Source organism: Hippopotamus amphibius, chromosome 8 (assembly GCF_030028045.1).
Source record: "Hippopotamus amphibius kiboko isolate mHipAmp2 chromosome 8, mHipAmp2.hap2, whole genome shotgun sequence".
Taxonomy (NCBI): Eukaryota; Metazoa; Chordata; class Mammalia; order Artiodactyla; family Hippopotamidae; genus Hippopotamus; species Hippopotamus amphibius.
In genome coordinates, this window is record NC_080193.1 from 28,118,363 (window position 1) to 28,136,588 (window position 18,226).

Genomic DNA, 18,226 nt, shown 5'->3' on the forward strand with positions numbered 1-18,226 from the left:
TAGTGTGACCAACTCGATACATGTGAAGGGGTAAACGTCCAATTTGAACATACCAATCTATGTAGTATAAGAAGTTTGTATTTTAGAACACAACTGTCTTAGGTTTGCATATTCAAGATGTGAAAAATTTTTGTGAAACATATGAAGGAAACCATTATAGCTCTGAAACAGTTACAATATTTTTATTACTCTGTTGTCACAATGATCTAATTATCCATAATAAAACAGAGACAGAGGAGGGAGAAGGGAAAAAAGATGAGTGTAAGACACATTTAGGACAAACTCAAAAGTTCTAATATGTGTAGTTAGAGTCTTTTAAGAAGAGAATGACACAGAAGAAATATTTGAGGAGTTAGTCAAGAACCTTAAAAAAATGATGCAAGATATCAACCTACAGATTCAAGACCCTCAGCAGATTCCAAGCAGGCTAAATGGAAAGATCACCACAACTATGCACATTGTAATAAAAGCTAAAGCCTGGTCATCAAAAGCTGGTACAGGGTAGGGGGAGAGACAACCTTCAAAGGAGCAACAGTAAGACTGAAACCTTCCTTCTCAAATGAAATGATGGAAGTCAGAAGATAATGAAACAACACCTTTAAAGTGCTGATAAGGAAGAAAGCAAACAAAACAAACAAAAAACCCTCTGCTAATCTAGATTTGTGTACCAAGCTAAAAGTCTTTCAGAGGTAGTTGAAATAAAGATGTTTCAGATAAACAAAAACAGAGGGAACTTATGCAGCATGCTTGTGCTAAAGAAATATTAAGATGAGTACTTCAGACAATATGAACTGGTTCTGGATGGAAACCTGGCAGTGCAGAAGGCAGTAAAGAACACCAGGGAAAATATAAGTCAAGTGTTGGGAAACTAAGGCCCATGGGCCAAATCAGGGCCTCTGAGCTAAGAACGGTTTTCACATTTTATTTTTTAAAAATACAGATTATTTTGGCTGTACCAGATCTTAGTTGTGGCAGGTGGGATCTTTGGTTGCAGCATGTGGGATCTTTTGGTTGTGGCAGGTGGACTCTTAGTTGTGACATGCATGTGGGATCTAGTTCCCTGACCAGGGATCGAACCCAGGCCCTCTGCATTGGGAGTGTGGAGTCTTATCCACTGGACCACCAGGGAAGTCCTGGTTCTCATATTTTACATGGCTGTTAAAAAGATGAATATGTAAGAAATATAAACGAATACTGACAACACAACAGTAATTATAATATCAGCTGGAGTTTAAAATATACAAGAAACTTATAATATCAGCTGGAGTTTAAAATATACAAGAAACTAAGTACGATAATAACATGAGACAGGAGGGGATGAACGGAGCTGAGTGTAAGATTCTAGTAGCATCAGGGAAGTGGTGAAAGTACTCATTTGGATCTCTTTTGATCTAGGGGCCAACAAAATAAGTGTATTCTATTTGAGGCAATTCATGAAGCTGCACACATTTCTCTATATATTATGCTTCAATAAAAAAAGTTTTTACATATCTCCCAAAAGATTATTATGCTTCAACATTAAAACAAGTTACTATAAATGCAGAAGGATGGAGCAACAGGTACATTCAATACTAGTGATGTAATATTAGTTGTTGCAAGAACGATCAGAATTCCATATTTTCCTAGAAGGCAAGAACCAATGCTTCAGGGGACTTAAAATAAGATACCCACATAGAGTTAAGGCTGGGTCAAGTTTTGTTACTGAGAAATGACCCCAAAGAATTTTCTATTGAATATTATACAGTGTGTCTCAGGACAGGAAACTTGTTAAATCCTTCTGAAGAGATGGAAAAAAATTCAAAGCAGAGAGGCAGCAAACCTTGAAGACTGGGTGTGAATGACTTGGAGGAAAGAGGCCAAGTTCCCAGTAACACTTTCAAAAAGTCTGCCTTTAAAGGGTGAGGGAGAAAAGAGGTAGTAAAGAAAAGGGTAAACAAATAAGTTATCTGATATTTTAAAAATTCTTTTAAGAAATGAATTTTAAGTATTTTTTGAAGGTATTAAGAAATTCACATCACCAATACTCTCAATGTCACAGAGGACAATATTATGTACAAAAATGGAAACTGATCAGAAAACAAATTTCAGATTCAATGTGAAACTTTGCTGACAGGTGAAAAATATAATTTTATCTGTTTGGTATGCCTGTCTTAAATTACAGGTGAGTTTCTGTCATGACATAAGCTTGTGAATTTCCTGTTCATGTTAAGTAAATATTTTATTTATTGTCTTAAAAGAACTCTATGCTAAGGAAATGGCAGTTTTCTGTAATCCAAATTTCAAACATGAACTGCTACAGTAGCCTCCTAAACTGGTCTCCCAAGACTTTTTTATACAATAGCCAGTGTAATTTTTTTAAAAAGAATGATTTCAGTCTCTTACAAAAGATTCCTAAAGAGCTTCTGATAGCTCTTTGAATAAAAGGTAAACTCATGCTAGTAAGGCGCCGATGAGGTGTTTCATAAATCTGGCCTACTTTCCAACCCAGTTTCATGTATTCTTCCCTTTACCTCCTCACCTGCCCACATTCCAGCCACTGGCCTATGGCTTTTTTTTTTTTTTAAAGATGTCAAAATCTCAATGAGGACTTTTGTTCTTGCTGTTCTACTTACAGAGCTCTTCTGTCCCTCCATCTCTCCAGTCCTCTGTGGATGACTCATTCCTTTCCTTCATATTGCAGGCTGAGTGTCACCTTCTCATTGAGGCCTTTCCTGGCTGCCTTATCTAACATACGTTCCCCTATTCTAATCACAGCACCTTATTTCTTTCCCTCATATTTTGAATTTAGCCTAGAGGTCAATTTAGATGAAGTCTAAAAAGAGCCCAGGCCCTTCAGCAACATTTCAAAAAGTGCCTTTAAAAAGCTGTAGAGAGAAAAGTTGGCTTGAAAAACATAAAAAAAAAAAATTACCTGATATTTAAAAATGGCTAGTATATATATCCAACAATAGCCTGAGCAAATCTATAAGCCTGAAGATATTAAAACCATGCTTTTGAAAATTATTTAAGTAGTTCATGATGGAGTTGTTTACTATTTGAAAAAAACAACTTATCTCTATTTACTATGTAAACTAGAAAATTTAACAACAAATAAGTAAAAAATAAATTATGACTCAGAAATGAGCACTGATAATATTTTGGTATATATCCTTCCAGGATATTTCAATGCACACACATACACACATATTTACATTTTCACAAAAACATGGTTATACTCTGATATTCTATAACTGTATTTAAAAACCCCAATAGAGTAAGTCCCCTGCATACAAATAAGTTCAGTTCTGAGAGCATGTTCATAAGTCCAATTTGTTCATAAGTCCAACAAATTTGGTCTAGGTACCCAACTAACACAATCAGCTATACAGTCCTATACTGTAATAGGTTTATAATACTTTACACACAAATAACACATAAAACACAAAAAAATTTTTTAATATTATAGTACAGTACCTTGAAAAGTACAGTAGTACAAGCTACAGCACCAGTGCTTTTACGCTTGCTTTCAGACATCCTTGGCTTGAAATAAAGACACTGTAGTACTGTACTCTATACAGTACTGTAAAGTACACAAAAGCACAATCCCTTGTAGAGGATGCACGCACGTGACAATGTACATCAGACACGTGAACTAGCTCACCTGATTGGACATGCAAATGCACGTTTGCATCTTTGAAAGTCTGCAACTTGAAGGTTTGTGTATAAGGGACTTACTGTATATTAAATACATCCCCACTTGTCAGTAAATACATAATAACATTTTAATGACCACATTATATTCCATTTAATGAACATACATAACTTTAAAAAACCAATTAGCTGTTATTGGGAATTTAGAAATTTGACAGTTTTTCACTAAAGTATGAAACTCAGATGACTTGTTACTTATACATGTTTGAACGAAGAATTCTTTTATAAAAGCTGAGAAAAAATTGCTAGGTTAAATGTTAGCAATATTCTCACTTTGGACACATACTGTCCTGGGGAAAGGTAAGCAGTATGTGTGAATTTATGCTTCCATCAGTAGCCTGAAGAACATGACACCCTCACCAGTATTGGGTCATTTCACTCCTTTTAGTGTAATACACAATTTAGCAGCATATGAACAGTGACCAAACAAAGTATATGAACTTGAGAATGGTGGAGGCAGGGGGAGGTTATATGAATAATTAAACTGCAGTTCTCTTACAGTCTTATTTTCTGTGTGCCTGTCAATTGGAATATCTCGCTACGCTGAGTGTGACTCTAGTGCTGAGAAAAAAAATTTTGCTTTTATGCAATTTTTGCCTTTTACAATCACTTAAAACCCAAGTCTTATTTTAAGTTCAGCCTCCACTGAAATACTAAGTAAACAAAGAAAAGGCGCAAAATTCTGGAAAAAACCTAAATGAGTAGCTATTATGGGCCAAGTACTAGGAATAAAACAATGAACAATGAATTGTTCCCACTTTACCAAAGCTTAAAGTTTAGAGGACAAGACACATAATTAAACAGGCAATGTTGTGAAGGTGTGAGATGAACAGGCCAGGTTAAGGTCCAGAGAGAGTGAAGAGGGATGTGGCTGAAAAGACAGGTAAGAGTTTGACCATGAAAAGGTCTTGGAAAACATCTGAGGTAAAAGGTAGAAAAAGCCAGTGGAGGATTTAAAAGTGAAATGTATTATGATCAGATTAGTACTTTAGACAAATCACCCTGGGAGCAGTGTGGAGAACAGATGAAAGCAAAATACATTAATAATGTTGCTCGTGCAGTATTGGTTGTTATGAAACATCTGGAGGGAAAATGGATTAAACGTACATTACAGTACATCCACATACTCAAATACTAAGGCATTTGAATGAAATGAATGAAAGAATGAAACAGAACAACATGTACTGACATAGTTTAAAAAGGCATATTGAATAAAAGCTATGACTCAGTTTCTATAAAAAGGCTATATTTGTATGAACACAGAAGGTACAAAAAGTGCTCTCATCCACAATATTAAATTTCTAAGGCAAGAGGATCTGTGAAGGAGGACTTTCCTTGCTCTTGTGTAGGGCTGATGTTGTTTACATTTTTTCTCATATGCATATATTACTTTTATAATTAAAAACTACCAAGAGTAATAAATAATAAAAAATAATAGAAGGATACTGGGCCAGCTGCACAGAAAACACACTGGAACAAAGATCTGAGTCAGAGAAATCAGTCATGAGGTTGCTACAATAAAACCCAGGTGAGACATGCTGGGTGAGGCTGTGCCTGAGTCCACAGCTGCTGGAGTGCCAAGTTACTGGTGATCCAGAACTAGTACATAAACCCCAATCCCCAACCAAGCAGCGCACAGCCCCTTTCCTGAATACCACTCAAGATGATCTCCTCATGCAAGGACCACATGCATGTGGGACCCCTTCCTGACTGCTGCCTGCTGCTGCGGCACCCTTGAGGGCTGCAAACACCTGCGAACAGAAGGGATGTTTGCTGCCGTAGCATGACTGCAGGTGCTCCTTTCCAAGCTACTGTGAATCCTATTAGACCGAGTGTCCATCATCTTAGAACCCGCTGGGTTTGAACCTAGGCTCCCTCTTTTGTTCACTGGTCACAGCCTAGTCTCACCCACTCTCACTCAGCTCTGATCTTATTTTCTCTGTCAGTACTGCCATCATGACAACCTTCTGTATCCCTCATGCCCCAGCCACAAACCCCAAATTCTTACCCTTATGGAAATTCTTTCCACGGCGCCCCCTAAGATTTCCCTGAGTGGCAAAGAAACTCCTTTATGTCAACAACTTCCCTAAAAATTCCCTTTATTTTCTTGCACTAACTTAAACTTGGCTACCCCCTGGAAAAAACCTCGACAGCAATCACATCAAAGAAGGGCTCTTTATTCCCATGTACTCCACATCTATAGGCTGGAGTGTAGGATCAATGTCCCCTTTGCTCCCCAATATTGCTTCTAACCAATTGCAGCCTCTTGTAAAAAAAAAAAAACCTTTCTTTAAGGCTCGTAACGGTCAGTTACGACTTTCCAACTCTCTTCCTCGTTGCTATCTTCTATTCAACTGGACTCTCCTTACTCACTTAGACTTTGCTTTTTGCTTTGCTGACTTCTCCACAGAAGGCCCTACCGGTAACTTAGGAGGAATTTCACATGCATAGAGTCTTCTTCACTAAAACCTTTCATCCATCTTACTCTTGGCAGACAATCTTAGCATGAAACCTACAGTCTCATGTCTATATTGTGTTGGCCAAGAACAGGCGGAATGACTAATCTTGGCCATGGAGCCTGCCTGGGATAAAGAGTTTTGTAACTGGACACACTGCTACTCCAAGCAAAACTGGGGTACTGTTAGTAAAGGGGAAGGAGGAAACATATATTAGGTTAGCAACTAGCAGTATCTGCCACACTGGGCCAGAAAGTAGCTCTTAAGAAACCAAACAAGCAGTATGGTACAGCTCAGATACTCTGAGACAGCTCAAGTAACTTAGACATAAGTAAATAAAAAGGTAATTAAAACCAGCCCACCCAGTCCTCCTTTCATTTTGAGAGAATGGTGGAAGTATCCCTTCTTGCAGCAAACATCAATCCTATTTGTGCTCCAGATACTTCCATCCCTTTCTCAGGAAATTTATGGTACTCATGGTCCCTCTTCTTATGCCTGCACATTTAATCTCACCATACTGGACACATCACACTAGGATTTAGACATGTTTCAGTTTTTCATAATTTAAAAAATAATTTCCATTGACCAAATCTCTCTCCAGCCACTTCCCCCTCGCTCCTACTATTCAAACTTCTCTACATTCACTCTTTACTTCCTCATCCTTTATTATTAAACTCATCCCAACCTACCACCAATCCTTAACATATCATTATTTCCACCTGAGGTCAACAATAACCTTCATGTTGCTATATGTTTACTTTTTAAGACTTCATCTAATTTAACCTCATAGTAGCATTTAATTTTACCTTCCTTCTTCAAACACTAGTTTGTCTTGATTTAGTAAAGCTCTAGTTTTACTTACTTTAAATACAGGAGGTCTCCATGGTCAGTGGTAGGCATTCTCTTTTCACACCATGTATTTTCCCTATGCGGTCTTAGTCACCTCCACAAAACCCATTAGTCTATCTCCTGATGTTGCTAAAATTATGTCTCCGCCCTAGACACCTCCTCAGGTCCAGAACTACACATCAACCTGTTCATCTAGATATCTCTCAACAGTATAAAGTTAAGAGGACTAAAACTGTGACTACTGCCTCTTCCTTCCATCATAGGTTCCTCCTTCCCTATTTGTTTCTTAATAAATTAGAGCTAATCTGGTCAGTATCTGTAGGACCAAGTAGCAAAATCTCAAGGGCTTTTGGTAACTTTCCCTCTACTTGAAGACTCTCTGGTTTTCTCATGCTGAAATGTTGGGATTTCCCGCCTGCTTCTCTGACACCTGCTTTCAAGGACCTTGGCTCCATCCTCTCTAGCCTAAGCACAAAAGTTCTATCAACATTGCTCTTCCATTCCTCCCTTTTCTAATTCTTATCCAAACTTGTACATCCAACATAAAATATTTAACTCTACATACCTTGTGATCTTTTTCTTTTTTAAAACAAGGTTACTCTATTGACTGTATTTATATACTGTTTCTAAAATAATCAAGCTTACTTTTCTCACCTAAAAAGATGCCCAGATATAAGTGGTGCAGTGCTGGTACAACTATTTGAAGATATCTTTGGGAAACCAGGATCTCTTTGACACCATCCTTACTTGGGCCATGTTGTCATCCTCACAGCCACAAGATGGCTCATTCAGCTCTATGAATGCAAAATCCAATGGGAGAAGACTGGGGAAGGCAAAGAGAAAACACTAGATAGCTCTGTCCCCAGTGATACTGTCTATATTTGGTCAATCAGGAATGAGGGATATGCTATAAGGAGGCCAAGAAGAGTTCTGTAATTAGACATAACGGTATAGTGAGCTAAAACAGTATTGTCAGTAGGGAGGGATTAACTGGATGTTCAATTGGCTACCAGCAATAATGGCCACACCAGGCCAGAAAGCAACTCTCAAGAAAGTACCAATAGAGTAGTATCATACAGTCCAGATACTTCAAAGATAATGCAAGTAACTTAGAAATCAATAAGGTAACTGAAAACATATTTAAAATACATAATTCTAAATAGCTATGGATCTGAAAAGTCATAAAGTCATAATAAATATTAGACAACACATAATTAAAACAAGATAAATTATCATAGACCAAATGTGTTATATAGCTAAAGGACTGTTTATAGGGCTATTTATAGACTTACATGCTTATTTTAGAGAACAAAGACTGAAACAACGAGCTTGGAATCCACCTTAAGACAATGAAAAAGGCAACTCCACATTCTTAAGTTACAGGGTTTCTCTCCCAGTATGAATTCTCTTGTGTATAGTAAGTGAAGAACTTTGACTGAAGGTTTTTCCACACTGAATACAGCCATAGGGTTTCTCTCCAGTGTGAGTTCTCACATGTCTCTTAAGGGAAGAGGAAACAGTGAAGGTTTTCCTACATTCCTTACATTCGTAGGGTTTCTCCCCAGTATGAGTTCTCACATGCATTCTAAGAGATGAGAGGCTACTAAAAACCTTCCCACAGTCAGTGCATTCATAAAGGTTCTCTCCAGTGTGTATTTTCTTGTGAACTCTAAGGTGAGAGCTTGTGTTAAAGGCTTTTCCACAGTCACTGCATTCATAGCGTTTCTCCCCACTGTGTATTCTCTTGTGTACTGTAAGGTAAGAACTTGTGCCAAAGGATTTTCCACAATGATTACACTCATAAGGTTTCTCTCCAGTGTGAGTTCTCACATGAACCTTAAGAGATGTTCTTTGACTGAAAGCTTTTCCACACTGATTACATTCATAGGGTTTCTCACCAGTGTGAGTTCTTACATGTCTCCGTAGGGTTGAGGAATCATTGAAGACTTTCCCACATTCTTTACATTCATATTGTTTCTCACCCATGTGACTTCTCTCGTGCAAAGTAAGGTTAGAAATCCTTTTGAAGGCTTTTCCACACTGATTACATTCATGTTTCTCTTCGGTAGGTGTTTGCTCCTGTTGCTTAAGGGATGAATGATGACAAAAGGTTTTGTTTTTATCACACTCATAGGAATTCTCCACCATGTGAAAATTGCTGCATATAGGCAGCATATTATTATGTTTAAAGTGTATCCCATGTTTGGCATGTGTGCCCTCTTTTTGTGCTGTCTGAGTTATTTCAAGATGCCACAGAGCTCTGTCATATTCATGACTTTCACAGACCCTCTCACTTACAGAGTCTTCTTCATAATTGTTTAGGATTGAATTATGCTTCAAACACTCAATATCTAAGTAACATTTATGGCAATATGTACTGGTGGAAACTCTCTTTGAAAAAACAAGTTTTGATCTAAGTTTAGAGTTTTCCTCTAATTCATGATAGTCATAGAATCTCTCCTGAGATGCCGTCTTCTTTTGAGTAAATGTCACTTGCCTCAAAATTCCCTCTGGGATCTTGTGCTGTTTTCTGATCTTACAGCATTCCCAGTCTGCTCTTAATGTGGAAGACTGATCATCCATTGTGAATCTTATCATTTTCATGCCACCAGATGATTTTTCCCCCAAAATACTCTTAGATTTTGATTCTTTGGTTTTCAGTTGAATCTCCCCATCTGGACAGGTAGCTTGGGGAATTCTCCTTTTCACAGTTCTTATGTCTTCTCGACCCAACAGGGAGATCACAGGCTTGCATAACTGATATTCCACTAAGGCAAGATTTATATAGTTTTCCAACATCACATCTCTGTACATACTTCTCTGAGCAGAGTCCAGCATCACCCACTCCTCCTGGGTGAACTCCACAGCCACATCTTTAAAGGACACTGGTCCCTGTAACCAGGTTGCTGGGAATTCAGGCACTATCCTTTTCCCCTCAGTATTTCTCACATAGAAACAGGCAGCGTCCTGTGTAGGCAAATCCCATATCGGGCATAGGTCAATGGCTGCCATCTTGAGAGTCTGAATGTGACATCCGCCTGTACAATAGGGCTAAGAGATCTGGATACTTCTTTTCTTTCTCTGATCCAATCAGGTCAGGGATGCATTTCACTGGGAGTCCTCCCTGTAGCCAAAGAGGCAGGTTCAGGTAAAAGAAGAAAGGTGAAAACAGGATCCCACTGGGGGCAAGGTAAGAAAAAACACAGACCCTCCCCTGTACCTTCCAGCAAAGTCTCACCAGTTTAAAATATTTATTGGGATTTGTATTGACATGCAATATAGTCATCCTTGGCCCCTATTTTATCTTGGTTATTTATACTGGCTTCTCCTATAGACTACTACTCAGCCCTGGGTAGAAAAAGCAAACATTATTAAAAAAAATAATAAAGTCAAAGAGAACCATTTTAAAAAGGCATAGTTGTTTGAATTTCATGCAAACTTTGCTATTTTTTTAGTTTACCTTATAGAATAAAAAATAAATTCCCTGCTAATCATAGCTGTTTTAGGTAAATTTGTTTGTTGTATATGTAACTTGGTATTTACATATAACTGATAGGATGATTTGGCTGCTACCCTACTTAGGAATTTTATTGGAGTTGTTAAAGGTAAATATGTGACTTTGAAGCAAATGTTCATCTGATTACCTCCAATTTAATCTCTGTCCCCAAAGTCCATATTTCCTTATGATAATTCATTCTATCTAAAACTTGAATGGGGTCAACAAAAAGGCATGAGCTATGTTCTGAGCTTTGAGACTGAGACCTTTACAATTTTAGGTGGTATAATGCTTTCTTGAGTAATGGCTTTAACATAAATATTGAAATAACTGCCACATAGTGTGAATACAAGAGGAATGCTTGGAGACTTCAAGGATCACAACAAATCATGCAACAATTTATTATGCTAATATTTTTACAGATTTTAATTTTTAAGATTAGTTGATAACCTTCAAATATAAGACTTCTATTTCAGTATTATACTTAAGTAGAGTTTGGATTTAATGGACAAAATTAGAGACTTGGCAGTTTTATTTAGACAAAGATCTTTAACAGGTAGATTTTATGCACCTAATCCAGAAATGTATGTAAGCCTGTCACTTTAGTGTAAATCACATGGAAATATTTGTCTGATTTGTTCATTGCATGTATTCTGAGTACCTAGAATACTCCCCAGCACATGGCAGACACCCAGCAAATGTTTACTGAATAGACTTAACGAATCTATGGCAATTAAGCTTCTATGGAAGAAGTAATTTTTTCACATCTATTCTCTTCTTATAGAAAAAAAAAATCAGAAAGTTAGGCTTCCTTTTCAAAAAAGGACATTAGTTTGCCTTCTGGTTAAAGTTATTAAGCTAAGAATTGTACTCTGGGCTCATTTCTTCATTTCCCATAGTTCTATATCTTTCCTAGTTACAGAACTAATAAAAAAAACTGAACAACTTTACCAAACAACAGGAAAAAAATATCTGAATAAATGGAGAGATTCACCATGCTCACCACAGATGAGAACATTCAATATGAAAAGATTTCAACTGTTTTCAAACTAGAATTGCGTTGGGATTTTCATTAAATTCATTCCTAAGTATTCAAAGGGAGCTTCTTAAAGCATGACAATTTGTTTTAAAAGTTTTAGAGAAAAGACATGAATAACGACAATTTTTAAAGTAATGTTTTGCACTACGATATTATTTCAAAATGCACTGTAAATCTCTAGTAACTTAAACAGAATGATAATAGGGCAAAAAGAGAAAATAAAACAGTAACTTCAGAAACAGATTCGTGTGTAGCTGGACATTTAGTGAATGATAAAGGCAGCACTATTAATCAGTGAGGTAAAGGATAAACTAGTCATTAAATGGATGTTAGGGAAAAGCATAAATCCTACCTCACACATGCACATTCCCAGATGGATGAAAGACATAGATATGTACCTGATATAAATTCTAGAAGAGGAAGACAAAGAAGAAACAATATCAGAGATAAGGGTTGAAAGACAGAAGTCCCTGATCTGCAAGTGTACATGCCACATGCCACAATGAATAAATGTTTTAAGTCCACCAGATACACTGAACGTAAGCTGCAGAATATCAGGGACAACGAGTAAATATTTAAAGTTACTGGGGAAAAAAGGCAAATTACCTACAAAGGAATACTAATCATACTGACTACAGACTTCTTAGCTGCAAAGATAGAGGCCAGAAGACCACACAGTAATATATGCAAAGTACTAAAGGAAAACAATATAAACCTAGAATTTAATAGTGTGCTAAAGAGTGAAAGCAATAGAAAGACACTGACATATTTCAAAGTAACAACAGTATCATCAAAAAAAAAATGCTCATTAAGAGAAACGCAAATTGAAATAACACTGGGATATAATCTCTCTAAGGCACACCTTAAATTAAAAGAGGCCTAAACTTGCATATGCCTTATTTGGACCATGATTCAAAGAAATTGTTTTAAAAAAAGCTTTGTTGAAATAATAGAAAAATTTGAACACTATCTATATATTTGATATTAAGGAATTAATCCTAATCTTGTAGGTATGATAATGATATCCTGGTTATGATTTTTAAAGGAGTCCTTATCATTCAGAAATAAAATTTTGAAATATTTAGAAATAATGAATCATGTCCTAGATCTGCTTCAACATACAGTGACAGGTACAAATGTGGTCACTATACTATTCTGATTTTCTATGTTTTGAAATTTTCATAATATAAATTTTAAAATCATCAGAGAGATATTTCATTTGTAAAACAATGTTTTTGGATGTTACAGTTTTTTTAAATCACAAAATAAGAGGTCTTAGGAAATTAAAAATTCTAGTAACAAAAACCAAAAAAGGTTAAAAGGTTTAGAGATAAAGTTGAAGAACTTTTCCAGAAAGCCAACCTCCCCCCACCAAAAAAAGCAATGAGACAAAAAAGGTAAGAACACTATATGAATAATTTCAAAGGTTCAACAGCAGATTATTCAGAGCTCATGAAAGAAAAGAGAAAACAGGAGGAAGAGAGAATCAAACACACAAAAAAATTCTTAAAAATAACAGTATTCAGGCAGGGACTGAGCCATCAAAATTGGTAATTTCTTTAAAAAGACAGGGAGTAAACACGTCATCATGAAAAATTTGAATACCAAAGATAAACTGATGAATGTAAAGGTTCCAATGATGATAAATAGGTTACATGCAAAACAACAATGGAGTAGGATTTCTCAGTAGTAACACCATTCCATTTTCTACCTAGCTTTGCCAGCTTTCAAAGTCGAGGGAAAAGAATTTCCTATCCAGGATTTCTATACCAGTCCACAATACCACGCAAATATGAGGACAAAATAAAATAATTTCTAGTCATACATAACCTTAATATAGACCTTTTCTGGAAGGTAATAAGGTTATCAGCCACTAAAAAACGAAAAAAAAGAAGTTTCCAGGAAACAAGAGATCCAACACAGGGCTGAGATGAGGGGATGGACGAGGATAAAGGGCAGTCCAAGGGTGCTGCACCCTAGAGAATAACTGATCGGTCTGGACTGCAGGATAATGGGAGGCTCCTGGGGATGTGTGTTCAGGAAAAGAGAAAAATGATTAGATTTCGTGACAGGTTTGAGCTTGAGGAAAATGGAATTGAGAGACATGTTACATAGGTTTAAGGAAAACAAAGCAAATAAACAAAAATCCAATTATTCAAAACAGGAAAAGTAACTTATACAAGCAAGAAACTTATTATGGCTCAGCAGTAAAGAATATTTATGTAGTCATCACAGTGAAAACACTGAACATGAATTTAACCAAATTTTTGAGAGAACTACATTACAACACTTGCAATATAATCACATTGATTTAAGGATGTAGGAAAGAAGGCAGGTATAGCAGTCAAGATTCTCATTTAACACCTGAGAAACTGAAAAATGTCTCAAATTGACAAACTGCTTAAAAATTTGAAACTGGTTGCCACCATAAAATTAATAAACAGAAACACGAATTAAATAAAGTTGGGAGACCAGAAGGGGGAGCGCTCATGCCCTGTGATCATGGCAGAGCCCAAAAGGAAGAAGACACACTCCACTTTCCTGGCTGAGACTCAGACAATGAAAAGCCACAGACTACTATCACTCTCCCGAGTCCCCTTCTCCTCTCTATAAAAGTGCTCTTCTTCCCTTGCTGTGCGGGGTTTCCATGGTGGCTGACCTTGAATTGCAATTCTCTGCTGACCCCCAAAAAGCCATTATTGCTGGAGAAATATCTGGCAGTCTATTTATTTCTGGTCAACACTACTGAGAAGAAACACTCCTGTTTTTATTATGAGACTTTTAAAATATAAGACTTTAAAAAATGTATATATACTTTATTCAGAAAGCAGATAAATTACAGAGAAAATAAAGCAATCAAATTAAGAAGTAGAAAAAAATAGTAAAAAGGAAAAGAAAATTTAAAAATAGAGAGCAAATGTTACTCTAATTGAAAACCAAAGCAAAAAACGTAAGACAAAACCAAAACATAGCACAGATCACCAAAACAACCTAAATCTGCTTCTTTGAAAAGATTAATGTGGATGTATATCTTGCAGAGCCAATCAAGAAAAAAGATGGCCCTAATAAATATTAAACTCAAAAAAGAACACAGCTACAATTAGAGTAGTGATTTTAAAATATCACTAGCAAGCAGTGATTTAAAAAATCACCCAAAGGGAATTCCCTGGTGGTCCAGTGGTTAAGACTCTGCGCTTCCACTGCAGAAGGCATGGGTTCAATCCCTGGTCGGGGAGCTAAGATCCCACATGCCTCGCAGCCAAAAAACCAAAACATAAAACAGAAGTGGTATTGTAACAAATTTAATAAAGACTTTAAAAATGGTCCACATCAAAAAAAAAAATCTTTAAAGAAAATAATAAAATAGGTTCTCCAGATTTTTGGTAACTTGAGTTTTGCTAAGCTAAGCTAAATGATGGTAATTCACTGAGTATCCAGATCATTTCAAATAAGATAAAATACTGGAACATTAATTGCTCAACAGGCCTAAATTTATCTCCTCTTATCTCCTTACAAGAGGGAAACTAAAGATGTTTGGGTTTATTAGACACACGTCTTGTACCACATTGAAGAAAGAAATCAGAAGGTGTATGTTACTAGGGGTTATGGAACATTCCTAAGTTTGCCAACCAGGAAACGCTGGTATGACAAACAGTTCACAATTTTTACTTGCTGCTTGTCAGTTTTCACTAGAGATTAAGGTTTTAAGAGTTAAAACTGTAATATGTAACTAAAGCTACTAAAAATATTAAGGGAAACATTTTAATGTGCAAGGAAAGTAGGATGTGTGTTTTCAGTAAAAGAAGGTATGAAGAATAGATGTGAATTTGTTGGGAAATAAGGGTGATTTTGTGCCAGAGCAGGTTATTTCCAGATAAAAAATAAGGGGCAAACTAATATGGATACAGAAAGTTTTGTAACTTTTTAGAAAGGGAGCCCTGAAAAAGTAGTTTTTTACATGGTTAGGCTCAGATTAGATTACATTTAATTAGGCAAATGGATTTTTATTAAAAGTAGGCTGGCGCAAAACTTGAATTGGTTCCTCTCTGTTAAGAGACCAAAGTTTTCTCAGAACAGTGCTTTCGGTAACAGATTGTGTGAATTCCTTTGCCTTTAAGTGATTTGTATTTGTTTTTTGAAATCTTTTGTCACTTTGGTTAAGTGAATAAGTACTGTTCCACAGTGTCCTATGATCCTATTTGACCAAGTGTTTTGAAACCTTTTTGATATTTTTGTCCAACTTCCCAGATACTAAATTCTAACTAAAGTTCTTTTGACCTTCAGCCAACTCTGGGACACTTCAAAGGGGCCCCCAGACATCTCACAGAGGAACATTAAATAAAATAAAGCAATCAAATCAAGAAGTAGAAAAAAATAGTAAAAAGGAAAGGAAAATTTAAAAATAGAGCAAATGTTACTCTAATTGAAAACCAAAACAAGAAACGTAAGACAAAACCAAAACATGGCACAGATCACCAAAACAACCCAAATCTGCTTCTTTGAAAAGATTAATGTGGATGTTTGGTATGTTTGGCTTATTTGGTATGTTAAATTACTTGAGAAGCATTGTCAAGTGATTGGAGATAAACCTTAGGTTATACTATATGGGTAAATGTCATTAATATAAATATTCCAAAACTTAAATGGAATTCTTAAAAATGTGATATGTCCTAGCATAATGTTATCAGTCATAACTCTGGTTATTATCCTAAAATGTTGTATGTCACAGAAATATCCAAGTTTCTTGTAAGCAGATATTTGACCATGTCATTTTAAGTCTTTTGTCTTTCATAGATCATAGACAATCATTATTTTATACTGACGCTTTTATAAAATGAAGATCTTCGAGAAGATTCATAAAAAAGACTTTTGACAAATATAAGTCTCTGATAACTTTTAGATCATACTACTGAACTGGGTAAGAAATTACAAAACTCTAATGGAAAATGTGACGACTTCATCCAGATCAACAGGAATTAATTACATGGGACTGCATGAACTGATAAATACGACTTCTAGCTTTATGACTTTTTAATGAAATATACTGGCTTTTAATTTTTTTTTTCCAGAAAAACCTCTCCTTCTATGCTATAACCTATAACAAGTTGGTAAAGTATACCTCTGTAAACAAAGATGACACATTTTTTTTTCTCTCTACCTGATCCTTCCAGAATTTGGCTCCTCCAGCGGGCTCCCCTGTGGACGCGATGGCCTATTGCAACAAGATTACAACTACTTATACTAATCATTGTTTTAATTTGCTCTCTCTTGTTTCAGATTATTTATACCTGTGTCTCTCTCTGCTACACTATAACTTTATTAATGTTACCAGCTGTCTTATAAACTGTTTTGTAAGATTGTTGTCTCTTGAATTATGCAATGTGTTACCAGGCCTCCAACAAAATTAATGATGTCTCAAGTGGTTAACCATATATATGACTCTACATATTGTAATAGAACTCTAAATATGGTTAGAAGTGACAAGAGAAAACATCTACTGGATCACAGTAAGTTAGTAAGACAAGTGATCCAGAGAATTTTAGATTATCAACAGGGCCTAATTCAAAAACAAACAACCCACCCCAAAACCCAGCACATCAAATGGCCTATCAATACAATCTTTGCCTGACCTAGGAATGAGCCTTCCTAGAACCGTGGGACAAAAGTGGTCATGGGGACTTCCTTGGTGGTCCAGTGGTTAAGACTCCACACTTCCACTGCAGGGGGCACGGGTATCATCCCCGGTTGGTGAACTAAGATCCTGAAAGCTGCAGTACGGCCAAAAAAAAAAAAAAAAACCTTGGTCATGAAATGCCTCCCAAATATTAGTCAAATTTATGACCACGAGGAGGCCTGTGGAAGAAGAACGCCACCCGTTGCATCCTTTAAGTCATCAGCCACCAGCAGCCGCCCTGACTGAACCCTGAGGGGATTCAGATGGAGAAAAGCTGGATACTGGCCCTGGACAGTTAAGATCCTTATCAAAGGAATCATTTCAGTAAGCCCAGACTCTTACATCTTCGCATACATAGAAAAGTGCTAAGGTCATTAGCTTGAGAGGTTTGGTTTTCTTTAATTAACAGAAATCTTCTGATGCTCCGATTGCCTTGCTTTTGCTGCAAGCCTCCTCTATATCCTGCTCCCTCTTCACCTCTTGGGGGCGGTCCCTCAGCGCTCTCTGAGAGGCTGCTCCCGGGCCAAAGCCCCAGAAAGTACGTCCAGCAAAACATAATTGTCAACTTTCAGGTTGTGCATTTACTTTCAATTGACAAGGCTTAAGACAAACTGAAGAAACGCTCCCAGATAAAGTAAGAAGTACAAGGACACCCCCTCTCCTCCCACTCACGAGGCGCAGTCAGACTCCCTACCTGCGCGGGCCCGCTCACCCAGGGCGCGCAGCCTCCAGCTCCCGCCCGCCAGCCCGGCGCCTGCAGGCAGCGCCCGCCCCCCAACTCCCCCGCCCCCCAACTCGGGAGAACTCTGAGGAAGGCCCGCCGCTCCGGTGGACGCTCCCCTCGCCCTCCTCCCTCCCGCGTCTCCTCCACGCCCGCGCTCCTGCGCGCTCACCTGTCCCGGGGTTACCTGCCTCCCGCGTCGGAACTACGGGGCTGTCGTGGGAAGGGAGCGGAGAGCGCGCGGGCCAGGCGGCGGCGCCGCGGAGCCTCAGCCGGAAGGAGGAGGGCAAGGCCGCGCGCT

At 37.3% G+C, this 18,226-nt stretch overlaps 1 protein-coding gene across 1 annotated transcript; it reads right to left on the reverse strand.

Annotated features, from left to right (window-relative positions):
* Window positions 1-3,502: 3,502 nt before the first annotated feature.
* On the reverse strand, window positions 3,503-18,218 carry ZNF891 (zinc finger protein 891). The gene is made up of 2 exons (XM_057744641.1): window positions 18,098-18,218; window positions 3,503-10,119 (listed from the first exon to the last, which is right to left on the reverse strand). Exon 2 carries the CDS (start codon window positions 10,005-10,007, stop codon window positions 8,373-8,375), a length of 1,635 nt encoding a protein of 544 aa, XP_057600624.1. The 5' UTR covers window positions 10,008-10,119; window positions 18,098-18,218; the 3' UTR covers window positions 3,503-8,372.
* Window positions 18,219-18,226: the final 8 nt, after the last annotated feature.

Coding starts and splice junctions, on each gene's coding strand:
- ZNF891 (XM_057744641.1), bottom strand. CDS start 10,007: ATGGCAGCCATTGACCTATGCCCGATATGGGATTTGCCTACACAGGAC.